The following is a 19,101-nucleotide window of genomic DNA, read 5'->3' as shown; positions in this document are numbered from 1 at the left end:
CACATCCTATGGATATTCCATAAATGTCTTTCGATATAATACCCATACAATAGTATACTTGCCATTTCTTCTAGAGTGTCTGGGAGGGCTTCCAAAAACAGGAAGTCTCCCTAGACTCGCGCAAAAGCATTTTAAAAAGTTGTCAAGTTTTATGAACATGATTTCAACAAAGAACTTGGAGTCTTCTTCAGTAATTATCCAGAATTTACCTGCCTGTTAGTGAAAGTTGTTCATGGACACTGATGTATCTATAGATACATATAATACACCAACCAGTAGTTGCGATAACAGGCTTTTAACATGACTTACTTTAGTCATCCGTAGAACCTCGGCCTCTAGGTCACTTCTAGTGAATGTCACATCCTTGATGTAGGTAATAGCAATTTCGTCTCCATCAAGTTCCATGTACATTTTCCATTTACAATCCTGAAATAAAGATAAACTATTTTAATTTGGGAACAAGAAGGTGACTTCTACTTTCCGCCAAGTGCAGTCGGTTCTTAGAGATGACCCAATCTACCACTACATTGACTACAATGGACTGGAATATTCTACAGACAGATGTCTCTATTTTTGTTGTATTCCTTGAATTCTCAACCTTATTTGTAATGGGATAGTCGGGATAGTCAGTAAAGCAATTTCATAATAAAATATGTAAAGTGTCCAAATTGGAGCTTTACACACTTAATAGATTATTCATTATTAGAAGTCAGAAGTTAAAAAGACCATGGTGGTGAATCATCAAAGCTTTTTCAACAGATTTCAGTTTGTGTAAAAAACTCAGTGTGAACGTGCCCTTGGAAACTTTCTGCTCTGAACAGTCAGTGTGAACACCCCTTCAAAGCTACGTGCACATGCAGGTTTTTGAGGCAAAAACAACAAGTTCACTAGTAGAAACTGATTCTGGAAACACTCTTTTTTGGGGGAGTTTTTTTTTTACGAGTTTATTTTTTAAACTGGTTTTTTTTTTTTGGAACCTTTTTTTTGGACAGTGCCTAGTTTGGAGCATCAGGAAACGCTTCAAAGAAATGACATGCACTTTCTTTTCTCTCACATAGTGTTTTTCAAAATCTTACTGTATGTAGAATAAAAAAGCTCAGAAACCTATACCAGCATGTTATTTTCCAATAGAAATGAATAAGAAGATTCTTTCAAGCATTTTTTTTTAGCAATTTTTCTAATCGGACCAGCTCCAAAGAACTCTTCATAATACTCCATATCACTAACAGAAACAGTCTGTCTCCTAGTCTCTCTCCTATTAGGCTATGTGCACACTTTGTCTTTTAGGAGGCAGTGAACCCGCATAGTTTATGCTCTACTCCCCGTAGAAGGAGTGTTTCCTTAAGTGGTTTCTACTAGAAAACTCACTGTTACAGATTGCTTAAAAAAACTCCATGTGCACATAACTGAAGGAATATTCACACTGAGTTTTTAGAGCAGAAACTCTCTAAGGGTATGTTTTATCTTAAGCGTCTTTTCTGAAGCCTTTATAGACGTCTTTTGTGGCGACTTTTCCGCCGGAGTCTTTCTTTAAGGGTACCGTTACACCTAGCGACTCACCAGCGATCCCGACCAGCGATATGACGTGGTCAGGATCGCTGGTGAATCGCTAGGTGGTCGCTAGTGAGCTGCCACACAGGCAGATCTCACTAGCGACATCGCTGGGGACGGGGATCGCTACTTACCTGTCAGACGCGGCGATCCTGCGTCCTCCCGTCCGGCTCCACGCGTCGCTCGTCGTCACAGCAGGAAGCGCCACAGGAAGCTGAAGATGAGGAAAGATCCAGCAGCTTCTCGCGCGATCAGCGATAACCAGCGGGGGAGCCGGTCGGAGGTAAGTATCATATGCAGTGATATCGCTAGCAATATCGCTGCAACGTCACAAAATCGGTGACTTTACAGCGATATTGCTAGCGATATCGCAGTGTGTAACGGGGGCTTAACATTCTTATTGAAGCCACCAGAAGAATGGACCGGTCATTTCTTTTAGCTTCCTTACGGCTTTTGAAGCCTGAAGCAAGTAGAAGAAGTTACAAAACATAAAACATATGTACAGCAAGTCGTTTTAATATTGCTGTTGCTTGTGTTCATTCTTTTTTCCTTTTTGTAGTGCTTTCCTATTTTTTTGATTTTCTATATATATAATAATGTCCAGAATTACAAATATTCTGTAGTGTAAAACTCAATAACAATTGGTATCCAGATAACAAAAGCATTTTATAACTTGGGTTGGATTGGGAGTGAATTCATTAGTGCTTGCAGGGTGGTGGAGTCAGTAAGCCACAATTCAGACTACTCTACTTTTCCAGACTTTGACTCTACATCCCTAGTGATAACTCATTTTGTATTACCACTAGAACACACTGGTTATTCCATTTTGTTTTCTTTACTATAAATAGGAGAATCTAAAATAAAAGATTGAAGAACATAAAGCATATTTATATTGTTAACGTTTCAAAACTTTTCTACATTCCTATGAAAATTAATTCATTAAGGCTATGTGCACACGCTGTGGTTTTTGCTGCGGTTCTGCTGTGGTTTTGGCCGTAGCAGAACTGCAGCAGTTCTGCAGACAGTGTACAGTAGCATGTTATCCTATGGGATTAACATTCTGCTGTGCACACTCTGCGGATTTTTAACTGCGGAAAAGCCGCTGTTTTAAATCCGCAGAAACAATTGACATGTCAATTATTACTGTGGATTCTGCTGCGGTTTGCCACCTATTCCATTGTCCAGGTGGCAAAACCGCAGGCCAAACCGCAGGTATTTTAACTGCAGTTTTACCTGCGGTTCTGCAGATAAAAATCCGCAGACCAATCCGCAGTGTGTGCACATAGCCTAAATAGACACTATTAACAATGGGTATTTTTTAGGGCTATAGTTAGTACATTTCTACTGACTCCTCCCAAACCTAGCACCAATTCCAACGGCACAATTCCGAAAGCTAAGCCTAATGGTTCATGTCAAGGCTTTCTGCTGCTTTAAGTAATCCTCACTCAAAAATTAAGTTGTGACAAAGGGATGTAGGACTTTTTTTTTTTACATACTAGACATATCTGGTCACACCTTTCAAACCATTCATATACATCATATAAGTCATATCCATCACCATAAAGTTGACAATATATAGTAGTGTATATAGTGATGGCATCCTTCTACTACACATTATATCATCCCCTCCGGCCATATAGTAAACCCTGTTACCTTCTTTATCTGTAGTCAAGAAATTTTGTCCCGTTTAGGGCTTGTGCACATGACCGAATATTTGGTCCGAAAAACATTGGCTCACACATGAACCAATGTTATTCTTTTGGCCGAGCACATGTCAGCCTTTTTGGATCACACTCGAACCAATGTTATTCTTTGGGGCGGAGCACATGTCAGACTTTTTAGATCAAACGGCTATGCAAGTCAATGAGTGCTTAGAAAAGATCGGACTGCACTCGGATTATATCTGAAGGAGGTCCAATATTAATGAATGAACAGATAGGAGAAAATTTCTTCATCCATCTTCTCTATATTGCCGGGGTCACACTTGCGAGAAACTTGCACGAGTCTCGCACCTCAATACCCGACACTGCCGCCGGCACTCGGACCACAGCGTTCAGCTACATAGAAATACATGCAGGCGCACTCTCCGGTCTCGAGTGCCGGCGGCAGTGCTGGGTATTGAGGTGCGAGACTTGTGTGAATTTCTCGCAAGTGTGACCCGGCCTTTCTGAGAGAATCAGATCACACTCAGATCAGAGTTTGATCAGAGTGTCATTTGCATAATCAGCACGATTCTCTCAGAAGAGAGAAGATAGTTGTCTGCAGCTAGCCTTGGGGTAATGATCTAAACAGGCTGGTAATCGTCCGACATAATCAATAGTTGGGCTGCTAATAACATGATATTCTGTGGACACAGAACAATTGTAATACTCACATCATTCTGAGCACCTATCATGTTTGTCGGCCTACCGAATTGGCAAACAAAGGAGCCCAGATGTAGCCATGATCGGCCCACACTATAGGGGCATTGCCCAGGGCCTACTGGCTGTGGTTATTAAAAAAAATCCACCCTAAAGCCGGGGTCACACTTGTGAGTGTGATGCGAGAAACTCTCATCTATACCCAGCACTGCCGCCAGCACTCAGGACTGGAGTGTGCAGCTGCATAGAAATACATGCAGCCGCACATTCCGGTCCCGGGTGCCAGCGGCAGTGCAGGGTATTGATGCAAGAGACTCGCGCTACACTCGCAAGTGTGGCCCGGGCCTAAGTGCCATTTTAGGTCATCACTGGTCTAAAAAAATTGATCTATTATTGTCCAATGTGCCAAAGCATTACCTCCTAGCAGTTAAGGTATGGTGCCAACTCACTTCTAGAATAGTTTGGTTTACCCATGTTGGGCTAAGCCCCACCCATGCAGTAAAGTGTTGCACTACCCTTAACTAACTTATTGGAGCCTGTGAAATTATTGCAGGGGGCATGCATATGTTAGGCCTCAGTCAGATCTACGTGATTTTACACGTACGCACAAAAACAGCCTGTGTTTTGAATCCGATTTTCATCAGTGTTTGGTCGGTGTGATTTTCATCTATGGATAAATAAATTACAAAGCTTCTATCCATTGCACTGTTAATCACGGACAGCACAGCTGATGCTATCACTGAACCATAGACTTGCATTCGTAATTTTCATCCGTAATGCCAGTAAAAAAAATTGGACATGTGTCTGTGATTTTTGCAAGGACATGCTGTCTGCATAAAAAACAAAGACGTGAACAGCCCTATAGATTATGAGTGAGTGTTCTAGCCGTAAAAATCACTGATAAAACACATAAAATGGGCGGCCTTAGCGTGAGTGCCGTTCATTGACTGAGGACACTGATGGGTGAGAGGGAAGTGTAGACCTTGTTTTTTTACGTATCCCTGAATATAGTATGACATGTGCTGCCACGATGGCGGCTCTGCGCTCATTCCTCCAGTGCCAGTATATGAAAAGGGTTTTTCTGTATGTAGCCAGCTATTTCTAATAGGTGATGAGCCGTCATTAGCCCACACCTAATAGGAGATATAGTTAGTGAAGCTTGTAATGACCATGAACATGTCACAGGATCCCTAGTTCTAATGATTTCATTAGATAAAAAAAAAATCAATTTATCTACACATACAAACCTGGCATGAAAATAAAACACACGGAAAATAACAGAACACTTAACCAACACAAACCAAATCCACTACATGTCATGGGTCAGAAAATTTCCTTATTTGCCTGTGAGGCTTGCAATGCATTGATCAACAATTAATTTCAAGCACATGGACTAAAGAAGCCTAAACATTTGATGGATTAATTTAGCATAAAATGTGCAATGTGCTATGAATAATGATGTTTCATGCAATGCAGATTCACTCTCTCACGGAATAAGAAAGTATCCAAAAGTTAAAAAAAAAAAACACTTAAAAATGGAAAAGAATAAAATATCATAATAAGGTTTTGTTAGTACTTTTATAATGTTTACTTATTAAGGAGTTTTTGATGAAAATGATAAAGTACAAATGTCCATAATAATAATAATATAAAACCAGTTCGCATCTGCTTATTAGCAAAACCTTCAAGATTTATGCTTTGAGAAAGTGACTGAAAGCACTAAATAAGCCCTCATTCAGATTTTTCTCAGGCGTACAAAAAACTGACCGATTTGCATCATCATTTTTAGGCTAAGTTCACACTGTGCGTTTTTGCTTATTTTTTTATGCTAATTTTCAGATGCATTTTAGAGTATCACAGAGCATGTCACTTATTTCAGCATTTTCTTTTTGCGTTTTTCACGTATTGAGTTGAATAGGTGGTGAAACAAAAACGCAGGTATCATGTTTTGCTGCGTTTTTTTTGTGCCGAAACCTGATTCTGTGGAATAGAACTTTTTTCTTCAACACTAAACTTTATGAGCTTGCGCAACAGTCGAATCTAGCATGCCAAAACCACAGCAAAAAATGCATCAAAAACACCGCAAGAAAAAACAAGGAAAACATGCTTTTTTCCTTAGCTTCTTTCCTGCCAAGAGATCAGGTTATGCTGCAGAAAAAAACACTGAAAAAACGCTTAGTGTGAACTTACCCTTAGGCCGGGGTCACACTTGCGAGAAACTCGCACCTCAATACCCGGCACTGCTGCCGGGACCGGAGACCGGAGTGTGCGCCTGCATGTATTTCTATGCAGCTGAACGCTCCGGTCCGAGTGCTGGTGGCAGTGCCGGGTATTGAGGTGCGAGTTTCTCACAAGTGTGACCCTGGCTTTAGGCAGATTTTCATCAGTTTTTACCATCAGTATCAGGATGCATACATGAAATACTAATGTCAGAATGAGCCCTGTGGCTTAGCAACACATCTATGTCATGGCTATTGCTCATTATGGATCTGTCTTACAAAAGGAACACAATGAATCCTATTGATTTGTAATAGTGTCTGTTATTGTTCAGGCCCAATTAGCATTTAATTTTGCAAAGTTCCTGCAAAATAAATGTTAAAAGAACAGAAAGAGGCTTTAAACAGAAAATTCAGCTACTCCATGTCAACACAGCAGCCGTTCTTCCGGGCTGCTCTGTCGACCAGGCGTGACTGCCGACGTCATGCTGATTGACAGCCGACTTTCAACAGTTAGGCAGCAAGGAGATGACAGTCAATCAGTATAATGTTGGCAGTTCTACCCCATCAATAGAGTAGAGCGGAAGAGAAGTCACTGCTCTGTCAATGTCACATCAACGGAAGCCACTGAATCTTCAGCAGGAGCGGACTGTGACCTCTCTGTTCCAGTAGAGATCGGGTCCCAGGTCCCGTTGAAGTGCAGTTGGCATGAAACGGCCGTTGTCCACAGTTCACACATCTCTCCCGAGCCTATGCTTTTTATCTGAAAATAAATTCACTTCTTCAGAACGGTGAGTGCCATCCCTTTTGTTCTTTTTCATACAACGTAGCCATGCATGTTTTTCTTTGGATTGAGCACCCGTTCTGTGGGTAGCTGGCGTGCAGCCCAGGTGTGTGAGTTCACCGCACATCAAGGTGGCGGCAGTGGTGACGAATATTCTTCCTGGACACTTCAATAACAATGTTATTATATAATGTTATTCTTGGAATTACTCTTTTTTTTGCTACTGGATTACACGGATAGAAAATATTCAGAGCTGAGGAATCATTGTTCTTGGAGTCCATTGATAACATTTTACCTGACGAACCATGGTTTGTAGTATCAAATTTCTACCAAGGCTGCAGAAGCTATTCTTCAAGGGTTATTCCCAAACCAACAAGTTTTTGGTTGCTTGTGGTCTGACCACTGCGACCCACAGTGATCCCTAGAATGGGACTTTGTAGCGCCATCATGAATGGAGCAGAGTGTGCATGCTCAACATCCACTCTTTACTGGCACCACGGTGGCTCAGTGGTTAGCACTGCAGCCTTGCAGCGCTGGGGTTCTGGGTTCAATCCCACCAAGGACAACATCTGCAAGGAGCTGTATGTTCTCCCCATGTTTGTGTGGTTTTCCTCCAGGTACTCTGGTTTCCTCCCACATTCCAAAGACAAACTGATAGGGAATTTAGATTGTGAGCCCCATTGGGGACAGTGATGATAATGTGTGCAATCTGTAAAGCGCTGTGGAATATGTTAGCACTATATAAAGATTTTTATTATTGTCTGTGGAAGTTCTGTAAATAGCCAAATGCTATACTCTGCTTTGACTGACAGTCCCATAGATAATGAATGGAGCTGAGGAAGAGCAAGGACACCTACAGTCCATTCAAAATAGAGATGTGGAGTCCGTTTCATGGATTCCAGAGTCCCAGTGTTGGGATCTTTCATGATCCCAGCGATCAGGAAGTTATCCCCTATCATTTAGGTAGGAGATCACTTGCTAGTTTGGAAAGAATGCTTTAAAAGGAATTTGTCAAGGTAAAATTACAGTATGAAATTTGCTCATCTCTACGTAGGGTAGCTTTCCTTCAGAAGAAGAATACATGTCATGTTCTTCCAAAATACATAGCCTACTTTTCAAGATAACAATCGTTGAAGTAATTTACAATTGAAGACCTTGGTGCACCATGGACAGCCTGAAGTAGTGCCCCCTCCAGCTTCATTGATTGACAATGCTGGTACAACAGAAGCCATCGTTATCCATGAAACGGGAGGGAGGAGCGGCGTGGATTGCCGGAGGGATGCAGCTCCAGGTCCTAATTTATACATTACTGCAATGATCGTTTTCTTGAAAAGTAGGCTTGGGATTTTGTCTCTTCTAAGGGGAAGCTGGTCTATATGGAGATGTGCAAACGTCATAACGCAATTTTATCCTAACACATTCTCTTTTATTGACAATCGTCATTCATGCAACTCTCCAAAGACCAAATTTTACTTACCATAATTTATCGATAACCAGATGACTTTACCTACTTGCTAAAACTACCAGTGCTATATATATATATATATATATATATATATATATAATTCAGAAAACATTACAAAATCTCAGGAGGCCAACTTTAGTATTGAAGCGAAAGATACTAATGATCAAAGTGATCAAAACAAAGAAACACTAAGCTGCAGCACAGAGAAGTAAAATGCAAATAAATGGATAAACCCCATGAAGGAGCAGCCTAAAATTTGACTGCAGCTGCAATGTTGCTCTGATCTATGCAAGCAGAGTTTTCTGCACATGATATCACCTTTTTGCAAAGCCAAGGAGGGCAGCTGATGACACCTCCCAGCAGCCTCCACTATGCTTTATCTAAGTGCAAGTCCATGCCCTCTAGATATTTGCAGGCGGTAATCCGCAGCCCCCCTTACACTATACAGAACACCATCCCATCTCCTACGCAGCAGTAAACTTTAGGTTTCTCCAAATCTACATCTCCAACCCCCCACCCCATCAACACTATGGTCTCTGTGATCTGATAGAGGTTCTCTAAGATGGAAAATAAAAAGCAAAAGCTGAAAAACAATTGTCCCCGCTGTTATTAAAAGTAGTAACATGTTGACGACGTGAGCTCCCGTCAACTCCGGTAAATTCTTTGCCATTATCTAGCTCAGCTGCTGAGAGCCGCTGTTTTCCGAGTCATAACAGTTGAACATTCTTCTATGGCACCTGGGTTATTTTTCATTATGTTAAAACCGACTCACTTTATTCTTTTTGGATTTGGAAAGAAAAACCCCTAGATAATACAAGTGAGAATAATTTGCTCTTCTCCTTTTATATCCTGTGTGTCGTGACCCTCCAAAGCTTTGTCCCAGGAGATATTCTTAAAGGAAAGCACCGGGCAGGGATCTCTCCCAAAATTCCATTAATAGTCCTCTCTTAGCAAATGTAGGTTCCAGGGTCTGAGACTAAAGGATGTTTTAATCTCTTCAGGAAAACAATGTCTCATAATGATGTAAAGGACTATTGCCGTACTGATGTAGAATCATAAATTATTCAGCACCTTTCACTTGGCATCACTGTGATATCCTCATTAGTAGTGGCTCACAGTTACTGTCAGATGGTGTCCGTACAAATGCAGGCATTATATTGTCTTTGAGATGTGCAGCTGGTTTCGTGACACTGCCAGTATATGAAAACATGACGCCAGTTTGTTTTATTTAGTGCTAAACCTTCCAGTTTGTAAAAACAAGGCTGACACAGAGCCTGACATGAGGCAGAGAAAATAATTAGCTCCCATTTTCTCAGCCTCCCATTTCCTTCTCCCCGCTGTGATTCCTTTCCACTAAACCACCACATGTCAGTCGAAATGGGAGGCAATTAGTGGGCTCATTTCAGTCCCCACAACTGTGCTGAAAAGAAAGTATTTATGATGGCACAATGAACAGCTGAAAGATTAAATAACATTTGCCTTTTGAAAAGAAAATGACTTCAAGCTAAATGGCCAATTTTTGATTATTCTCAAACAAGCTTAGAGTAGTTGGTTTAAAAAAAAAAAATACAAGAAAAGAAAATGAGTCATTTTTAGGTGGAAGAATCAAATAAAATCTTGACACTGTAATGCAAATGACTGATGTTTTATTGCAAAATATGTAAATGTATTATACCCTTAACAATGGCGCGTGTCTAAGGTCAGCCGGGATTGCTACTAACTAGACACTGTGCAGACAAGGTTACTATAAGATTGCATTTTTTTTTTTTCTTCCATGCGTTTGAAACAAGGCCTTTAGGGTATTCTTAAAGATTACATTGAAACAAGCCAAATGAAGCATACTTTTAATGGCGCAATACCCAGTTCAGGATATGAAATGGCTTTGAAAACATCATCATGATTCCTGACATGTTTATAAAGGTCCTGACATGTTTTCATGACTGTATGACATGCAGACGAAATGAAGAAAGGCAGAATAATGCACTTTTCTACAGGGTACTTTTAATTAGGGCGGGTGTGTTGTAGTAGAAAGTCTAACCGCCGATTGTATTCTTCCTTGATTTTTTTATTTTTCAGCGTCAGATCTTTTTTTTTTTTTTCCTTGTAAACTTGTCCAGCGGTTTTTTCTGACACAATTCCAAATGATAAAACAGTCAGGGTTCACATAATTGAAAAGGTAGCTAACATGAGAACCCTGTGTAATTGACTTCCTAAACTGCAGATTATGTTGATCATATTCTATTATAAATATTATTATTTTTGCCTGCCACCTCCTAAGTCATTAATACTAAATATTTGTTTTAAAGTTGGAGAATTTTTTTTTTTCATTTTTATTCCAACAACCCATGCTTCTATTAGAACAGAATGTAATGAAGTTATTTTTTTTCTTTCTTTACACTTGCAAACTGTAGACCCAAAAGGGAGAGGGATGTCCAATTATAAGACTTTACTAGGATTACATGAATTTATAATTTCATTACAGTTGGCTCGGAAGAAGGTGAACTATTAAAAACTCATCTTTTTATGTGTAATCATATCATTTATCACCACTTCACTTTTATAACCTTCAAAGCTACACACGTCATGTCACATATGTGTACAGGGGAATATGCAGACAGACAAGGGCCCCTAAGCAAGAACAGTAAAAGGGCCCTTTGCTCCCCTTTATGTGTCTGTGACAGAAGCCACTTGCTGCTTTGGAGGTGGTAATGGCCTCCTTAGGGCCCCGTCACACATAACGACTCACCAGCGATCCCAACAACGATATCAACGTGTCAGGATCGCTGGTAAGTCGCTATGTGATCGCTGGGGAGCTGTCAAACAGACAGCTTCACCAGCGATCACAGCGACAACAAGCGCGCGGCGCCGCTGTGTTTGTTAGTTACCAGCGCGATGATGCAGGGAGCTGGTAACTAACATACACATCGGGTATCCAAGGGACGCACGTCCCTTGGATACCCGATATGTACGTTAGTTACCAGCTGATCGCTGGTCTCCCACCTGTCACACACAGCGATGTGTGCTGGCCAGCGGGAGACCAGCGACCAAAAAAAAGTCCTGGGCTTTCCTACAGCGATCAGCGATACCGGCAGGGGGGCCAGACGCTGATCGCTGTCACACACAGCGATCTCGCTGGTGAGATTGCTGTTGTGTCACAAAACTTGTGACTCGGCAGCGATCTGGCTAGCGAGATCGCTATGTGTGACGGGGCCCTTACCCCTTGGGCTCCTGTGCGGCTTCACAGGTTGCACCAATGCTATATTCCCCCAGCCAACAGATAGATAGATGGATATGAGATTGAGACATAGCTACAGTATCTCACAAAAGTAGGTACACACCTCACATTTTTGTAAATATTTTATTATATCTTTTCATGTGACAACACTGATGTAAAGTAGTCAGTGCACAGCTTGTATAACAGTGTAAATTTGGTGTGCCCTCTAAATAACACAACACACAGCCATTAATGTCTAAACCGCTGGCAACAAAAGTGAGTACACCCCTAAGTGAAAATGACAAAATTGTGCTGAAAGCATCAATATTTTGTGTGGCCACCATTATTTTCAAGCACTGCCTTAACTCTCTTGGGCACAGAGTTCACTAGAGCTTCTCAGGTGGCCACTGGAATCCTCTTCCACTCCTCCATGATGATATCATGGAGATGGTGGATGTTTGGATGTTGGAGACCTTCCTCTTCTCCACCTTCCCTTGAGGATGCCCCACAGATGTTCAATAGGGTTTAGGTCTGGAAACATGCTTGGCCACGCCAGCACCCTTACCCTCAGTTTCTTTAACAAGGCAGTGGTTGTCTTGGAGGTGTGTTTATTGTCGTTATCATGTTGGAATACTGCTCTGCGGACCAGTTTCCAAAGGGAGGGGGATCTTTCTCAGCTTCGCTACATCACAGTACATGTTGTCATTTATCGTTCCCTCAATGAACTGTAGCGTCCCACAGCCAGCAGCATTCATACACCCCCAAACCATGACATTCCCACCACCATGCTCGACTGTAGACAAGACATACTTGTCTTTGTACTCCTGCTTTATCTTTAGAAGATACGTCTATTTTCAAAAGACAACCTCGGGATACGACTCTGAGCGCGTGCAATTAACTTCTTTGGTCGACCATGGCGAGGCCTGTTCTGTGTGGATCCTATCTTGTTATACCACTGTATGGTCTTGGTCACCGTGCTGCAACTCAGTTTCAGGATGTTGGCAATCTTCTTATAGCCCTGGCGATCTTTATGTACCACACCAATTCTTTTTTTCTGATCCTCAGAGTGTTATTTACCATGAGGTGCCATGTTGCACTTCCCGGATGAGAGAATGTGAGAGTGATAATGCCAAATTTAACACACACATTAGTGGCTGTGTGTTCAGTTCTTTAAAGGGCACACCAAATTTACACTGCTATACAAGATGTACACTGACTAATTTAAATTGTAAAGCTGTAATAAGATATTTACAAAAATGTGAGGTATGTACTCACCTTTGCTGAGATACTTTAGATAGATATGAGATGTAGAGATAAATTAATAGAGAGATAAATATATAGACCTTGTGGAAGGTCGGCTCACTTAGCTGCTTCCCGAGGTAGACACAAGAACACTAGGTTAAAGTCTCTGGGTAGTTTATTACTTCATAAATTATAAAGCCCAAAACAGTAACAAAAACAGCCTTAAATCGGCATGCGCTAGCGATGTGCCATCATTCTGTGACGGATCCTCGGACGCGGGCTGCAGCGTCCGGGGGTCTGTCACTGCTAGCACAGATGAGGCATCTGCGCTAGCGGGCTCACATAACGCGATCGCGTTATGTGACAAGCGTTAATGCGGTCCGTCAATGCTATGTGTTGAACGGACTGCATTAACGCTAAGTGAACCTGGCCTTATCTTTTAGCAAACATCCAGAAGGAGAGGAGTGACTTCACACACGAGAGCAGATCTCACCTACATTTTCTGCAGTCGTAATGCGAGCTAGTAGTACACTAGATTGTCATGACAAATATCAGCAGTCGCTCCAGTATTTAAAAGTTGAAAATCTCAAAACTTTTAGGCTATGTGCCCACGTAGCGTTTTTTAAACGCTCAGGAAACGGGTTCTCCTTCCCAGAAAATGCGCGTTTTTGCCACAATTTTTGCGCGTTTTTTTGCGCATAAAATGTGCGTTTTTTATTTGTTTTTTTCCACGCATCTTTTGGACTATAGGAAATAGACAAAAACGTGGACCTAAGCGGAAATTAATGAACATGCTGCGTTTTTTACCGCTAAGCGTTTCCTTAGCGGTAAAAAACGCATCCATTGGCACAAAAAGGCCAAAATGCATGTAAATGAATGGGATGCTTCTTTTAAGCGTTTTTGATGCGGTTTGACCCCGAAAAACGCATCAAAAACGCTTAAAAAAACGCTACGTGGGCACACAGCCTTAAAATTATTTTTCATATTACATATTGTTAAAAAATGGAAGATATATATAAAATTATATGTAATTTAATTAAAATATTCATACTTTACATGTATTCAGTTGTTGAAAAAAGTTGGGGATGACAAATTCCTTTTAAGATATTTTTATAGCTGCATACAGCAACACTTTTAAGTATAGTTTTTAAAGGGAGTGGTTTAAATGTAGTAGGAGGGGTTTAAATGTGATAGGCTGGGCTTGGTAATTACAAGTCCATAATTATCACAATAGACACAGAATAATAGACCATGCACAAAGCATTGACACAAGTGTAGACCATGGAGGATGACACATGGAGTCTTATCGGGCCCATCATTTATTGACGTTGTGATGCATGTTTTGCGAACAGGACCACTTTTGGTAAGAATTAGCTAAATATAGTCCAACACAGTGTTCATTTGGAAAGTATATGTTTGTACACTTTTCACAATTAGTTAAAAAGGATGAATAACACACCCCAAAAATGTTTCATATTCATCAAACCTTTTATTTTGCTAGTAGAATCAATGGTGATATATGTAACTGTATAGGTGTACAATTGCATATCTATGAGGAACGTGGCACATGTTTGGCAAGTGTCTTCATGAAAGCATAGCCACACCGTGATGTGAAACGACCCTAGTAAACATAACCCAAATTACCGACGGTCTTTCCATAGCACCAGTGTGATATTATTGTTAAATCTGCCCCATTATTTGCAGGGGATTATACAAGCTTCGCTCAGGTATTATAAATGTTTTATTATCACATCCCGTGTTAGTAGAAATGATAACGGAAAATTGATTTGATGTTTTTAGCTCGTTATTATTCTTCCCTTTTCATCAGATGGCAGAATTAATTGATTTTTTTCATCATTCACATGGGAAAATGGGCAAGAAACTCATTTGCTCTATAGTATTTGAATGAGAACACCAGGGTGCTGGGTTGACAGATGTAGCTCTCCAGTCACACAGCACCAAATACCTCTGTAACAGAATCAGCTGTCCTTTCTAGAAAGGTGGAGAAGAAAAAATGGAGTAGAGTTGATGAGGGCTGAGCTGTTCCACAGATTTATAATAACGGGAGATGAAGCAGCAGAATGTAAAGTAACAGCCGAAAAACAAAGCTCTGCTTAATGTAAAAGCTCCAACTATGAAGCGGAATGACAGAATATATATGGCTCTTTGGGGTTCCGTTTATCCGTTTCGTTATGACCCAAAACAGAGCTGTTTGCTAACTGATGCAAATGGAACTACAGGGGCTGCATTGATTGTTATGGGTCAGTCTGGTTTACATTATTGTTAATTTGGTATTAAAGAAAGTTCTGCATACTGCACTTTCTTCCATTTGGAAAATGATGCGGTGTTTTCAGAAAATATATACTTAGAAAATGCAGCCAAGGACCATACCTTTTGAATAACTAGTTCATGGAAAGTCCCTGGCGGACACACCCTACCCCAATCACCTGAGCTTACAGGTTTCTCTCAATATACACTCCCTGACAGAAGTTATGTCGCTTATCCATGTTATGTAAATAAACGCTTATAACCATTGGTTGTATAAATTATTCTTTTGAAAGCTGAAACCCTCTGAAAAATGGTTTAGGTTAAGAAAATAAATTGCCATCAATGCAGAAATATTGATCGTTTAATGGACACAGAATGGTCAGATTTTGGCAAGATAAAAGTTTTGTCGCCTGGTCATATAATGCACCCAATCCTAGTTTACATCCTCACCTGTGCTCAGTAAATGATCGGTTAATTAGTGGGTGTGTATAAAAAGAAACCCAGCACCCCAGACCTTCACTTGAGCTCAACTTGAGCTCTGACAACATGCCAAAAATCCACCCTGCGACCAAAGCCTGGATTATCAAGAGTCTGAAGACCAGATCCACTGCAGAGGTGGCTGGCACCTTTAATGTGTCTCAGCATCAAGTACAAAGAATTAAAAAAGATTCGAAGAGATTGGAGATGTGTTTGACAAGCCCAGGTCCAGCAGACCCCGCAAGACAACTTCTCAGGAGGAACGTTTGTTGGTTAGAAAATCCAAAGCAAGCCCCTCTTCCACTGCAGCAGAGCTCCAACAGACCTGGTCACCTCAAGTCCTTGTGTCCAATAGAACAGTTTGTAGGATTCTGTCTTGAAATGGCCTCCATGGTCGAATCAGTGCCCAGAATCCAGCACAAAACAAAAGGCAAATAAAAAACTGTGTGGCATTTGCAAAGTCCCACAGCCTGCTAAACAGATGGATGCTGGAAAAGTGGCAGAAAGTGGATTTCTCTGATGAATCTTCAGTAGAATTACACCACAGCCGCCACAAATACTGTAGGAGACCTACTGGAGCCCGTATGGATCCAAAATACACCCAGAAAACAGTTGAATTTGGTGGAATGATCATGGTCTGGGGTTACATTCAGTATGGGTGTGTGTGAAACATTTGCAAGGTGGAAGGCAATATCAATAGCCTAAAATATCAAGAAGTATTAGCTACCTCTTATATTCCAAATCATAAAAGGGGTCAAATTCAGCAGCAGGATGGTGCTCCATCTCATACATCCATCACTACAACAAAGTTCCTCCAGGCAAAAAAGATCAAGGTGCTCAAGGACTGGCCAGCCCAGTCACCAGACATGAACATCATTGAGCAAGTTTGGGGTAGGCTGAAAGAGGAAGCTTGGAAGACAAAACCAAAGAGTCTAGATGAACTCTGGGAGGCATGTAAGACTGCACTCTTTGCTATTCCTGATGACTTCATTAATAAATTGTATGAATCATTGTTGAACCGCATGGATGCAATACTTCAAGCTCATGGAAGTCACACAAAATATTAAATATGACTCTAATAGCACCACAACTTCATTCACCAATGTTATGCAACATATATTTGTATTTTAAGTTAATTATTTGTTTGAATATCACATTACTTTCTGTGGCCGACAAAACTTTTGTCTTGCCAAAATCTGACCATTCTGTGTCCATTAAATGATCAATATTTCTGCATTTATGCCAATTTATTTTCTTAACCTAAACCACATTTCAGAGGGTTTCTGCTTTCAAAAGAATAATTTATACAACCAATGGATGAATTTAACGTCAGGTTATAAGCTTTTATTTACATAACACGGATAAGCGAAATAACTTCTGTCAGGGAGTGTACACACATACCGAGAGATCTGTTAGTCCAGGAAATCTCGGCAGTGAGAAGCTGCCAGGGACCTTACTAGTCACTCAAGAGGCATGGCCCTTGGACAGATTTTCTAAATATGTTTTCTCTGAATTTCCAAGTAAAACATACATGGCTGAAATAATGCAGCCGAACTCTGATTTATGCGCTCACAGTGAATCAGATGAAAGGTTCACTTTAAGGGGAATTTGTCATCAGGAAATTAGATCCATAACTAGAGGCTTGTTAATAAAGGCCCTTTTAAATTTATTAAATCCACACCTTTCTTGTAGTATTTAGTTGAGAAGTTGTTGAGAAATCCATTTCTGATGTTTTAATCGCAGGTGCATTGGACAGACATTGTAGTTCCAGCTCTCAAGCCTGTCTTCTTATTTTCCCACCATTTGCCATCCTCGAGTCTTTGACTGACACTCTTCTCTCTTTCCCTGGCCCAAGATTCTACGCAGTTGACAAATAATTGCCTGGACGCTTCTCAATAGAGATGTCGGCGCATGTGCAGATCATTAGCGAGAGCCGGCCTACAGATCTGCACATAGGCTGCTCCATTTTAACCTCCCTGGGCAATGACTTTGCACTTGTGCAGAATCACTGCCTGGGGTCATCTCATCAAAGGAAGGCGGCGCATGCACATATCATTATGACGGCTCCCATGAGCTTACTGTGCATGTATCTGATGAGACAACACCAGGCAGTGATCTGGTGCCGGCGTAGCATCTAGAGCCAGAGACTGATGGCTGACGGCAAGCTGTGAAATGGAGAAAGGCATAAAAGCTGGAAATGCAGTGTCGGCCACCTCACTTTGGATTAAAACTTTGGTGCTGAATTTTTCTGCAATTTCCAAACTAAATATTACAAGAAATATAAGCTTGAAATAGGCATTAAACTGCCTTTACAAACACATGCCTTCAGTTAGGGGTCTAATTTGCTAATGACAGGTTCCCTTTAACCCTCCCTACAATAAATGAAAGGAAAAACTCTTAAGCTGTACCCTTTCTGTACTTAAAATGCAATATTCATATTTGAAACGGATGCATACTTTGAGTTGGTGCAGATGTAACAAAGGCTACCATCACTCCTAAGGTATCATCTTGATAACTTGTCACAGAATATTATTTCACTTGAGGACCTTTCACAATGTAAATCAATGGCCGACATTTGGCACTGTATGTCTATACAGCTTTCACCTGACGTATACCTCCAACAGAATAAAAAGTTGAAATATGAAGAGATACTGTACTTTGTTAGGCTCCTATAATGTAGTTAAGCATGTAGTCAGATTACATATCTAGCGTAATAATAACTTAACCCAATGGGTTAACTCAGGGTAAACGCTGCATAAATCTGCTGTCCACTGCAAAGCAGCAAATAAAAATGGCTATTTGTACCATTTGGAATTTAAGAAGGGACTATATTGTCAGCTGCCAGAGGGAGAAGAAGACTGATTTTCTTTATGAGTGATACAAAACAAATATGGAAAGTGTTATGCTAAAACTTTCAGGACATTTGTTATAGAAAATAACACAGCATGATGAAAGTGAGAGAACCCTCTAGAGCGCTGTCTCCAACCTGTACTTCTGTTGCTTGTGGCTGTAGTTTTGTTTTGCAACAGCTGAAAGGTCAAAAATTAGGACCAGTGTCCAAGAGACATGGAGAAACACAAAGTATAACCTGGAAAATGCATATTGCAGGGTGTCAGATTAAGGCTTAGAGCATTAATGGTCAACCTGTCATATTGTGGGACACAAATCTTAATCTATTGTTAGCAAAATACAAATAGAGTGAAAATTGAACACAGATTCAGGCAAATACATTGAGAAAAAAAAGTATATAGTCAGCCATCAATTGTGCAAGTTCTCGCACTTAAAAAGATGAGAGAGGCCTGTAATTGACATCATAGGTAGACCACAACTATGAGAGTCAAAATGACAATACAAATCCAGAAAATCACCTTGTCTGATTTGGCAAGATTTATTTTGCAAATTATGGTGGAAAATAAGTATTTGGTCATTAACTAAAGTTCATCTCAATATTTTGTCATACATCCTTTGTTGGCAATGAAAAAGGTCAAATGTTTTCTGTAAGTCTTCACAAGGTTGGCACACAC

At 40.7% G+C, this 19,101-nt stretch overlaps 1 protein-coding gene across 2 annotated transcripts in view; it reads right to left on the bottom strand.

Moving 5' to 3' along the window:
- MAP3K20 (mitogen-activated protein kinase kinase kinase 20) overlaps positions 1-19,101 on the bottom strand; it is a 194,886-nt gene that overhangs the window by 21,214 nt on the left and 154,571 nt on the right. For both annotated transcript variants that reach the window (XM_073545903.1, XM_073545904.1), the window contains exon 17: positions 310-426. In XM_073545903.1, coding sequence (XP_073402004.1) covers positions 310-426 — 117 coding nt within the window. The remainder of the gene's footprint in view (positions 1-309; positions 427-19,101) is intronic.

This window comes from Dendrobates tinctorius, unplaced genomic scaffold (assembly GCF_039654945.1).
Source record: "Dendrobates tinctorius isolate UK_male_01 unplaced genomic scaffold, ASM3965494v1 ptg000143l, whole genome shotgun sequence".
Taxonomy (NCBI): Eukaryota; Metazoa; Chordata; class Amphibia; order Anura; family Dendrobatidae; genus Dendrobates; species Dendrobates tinctorius.
This window is presented reverse-complemented; position numbering and strand designations above follow the sequence as displayed.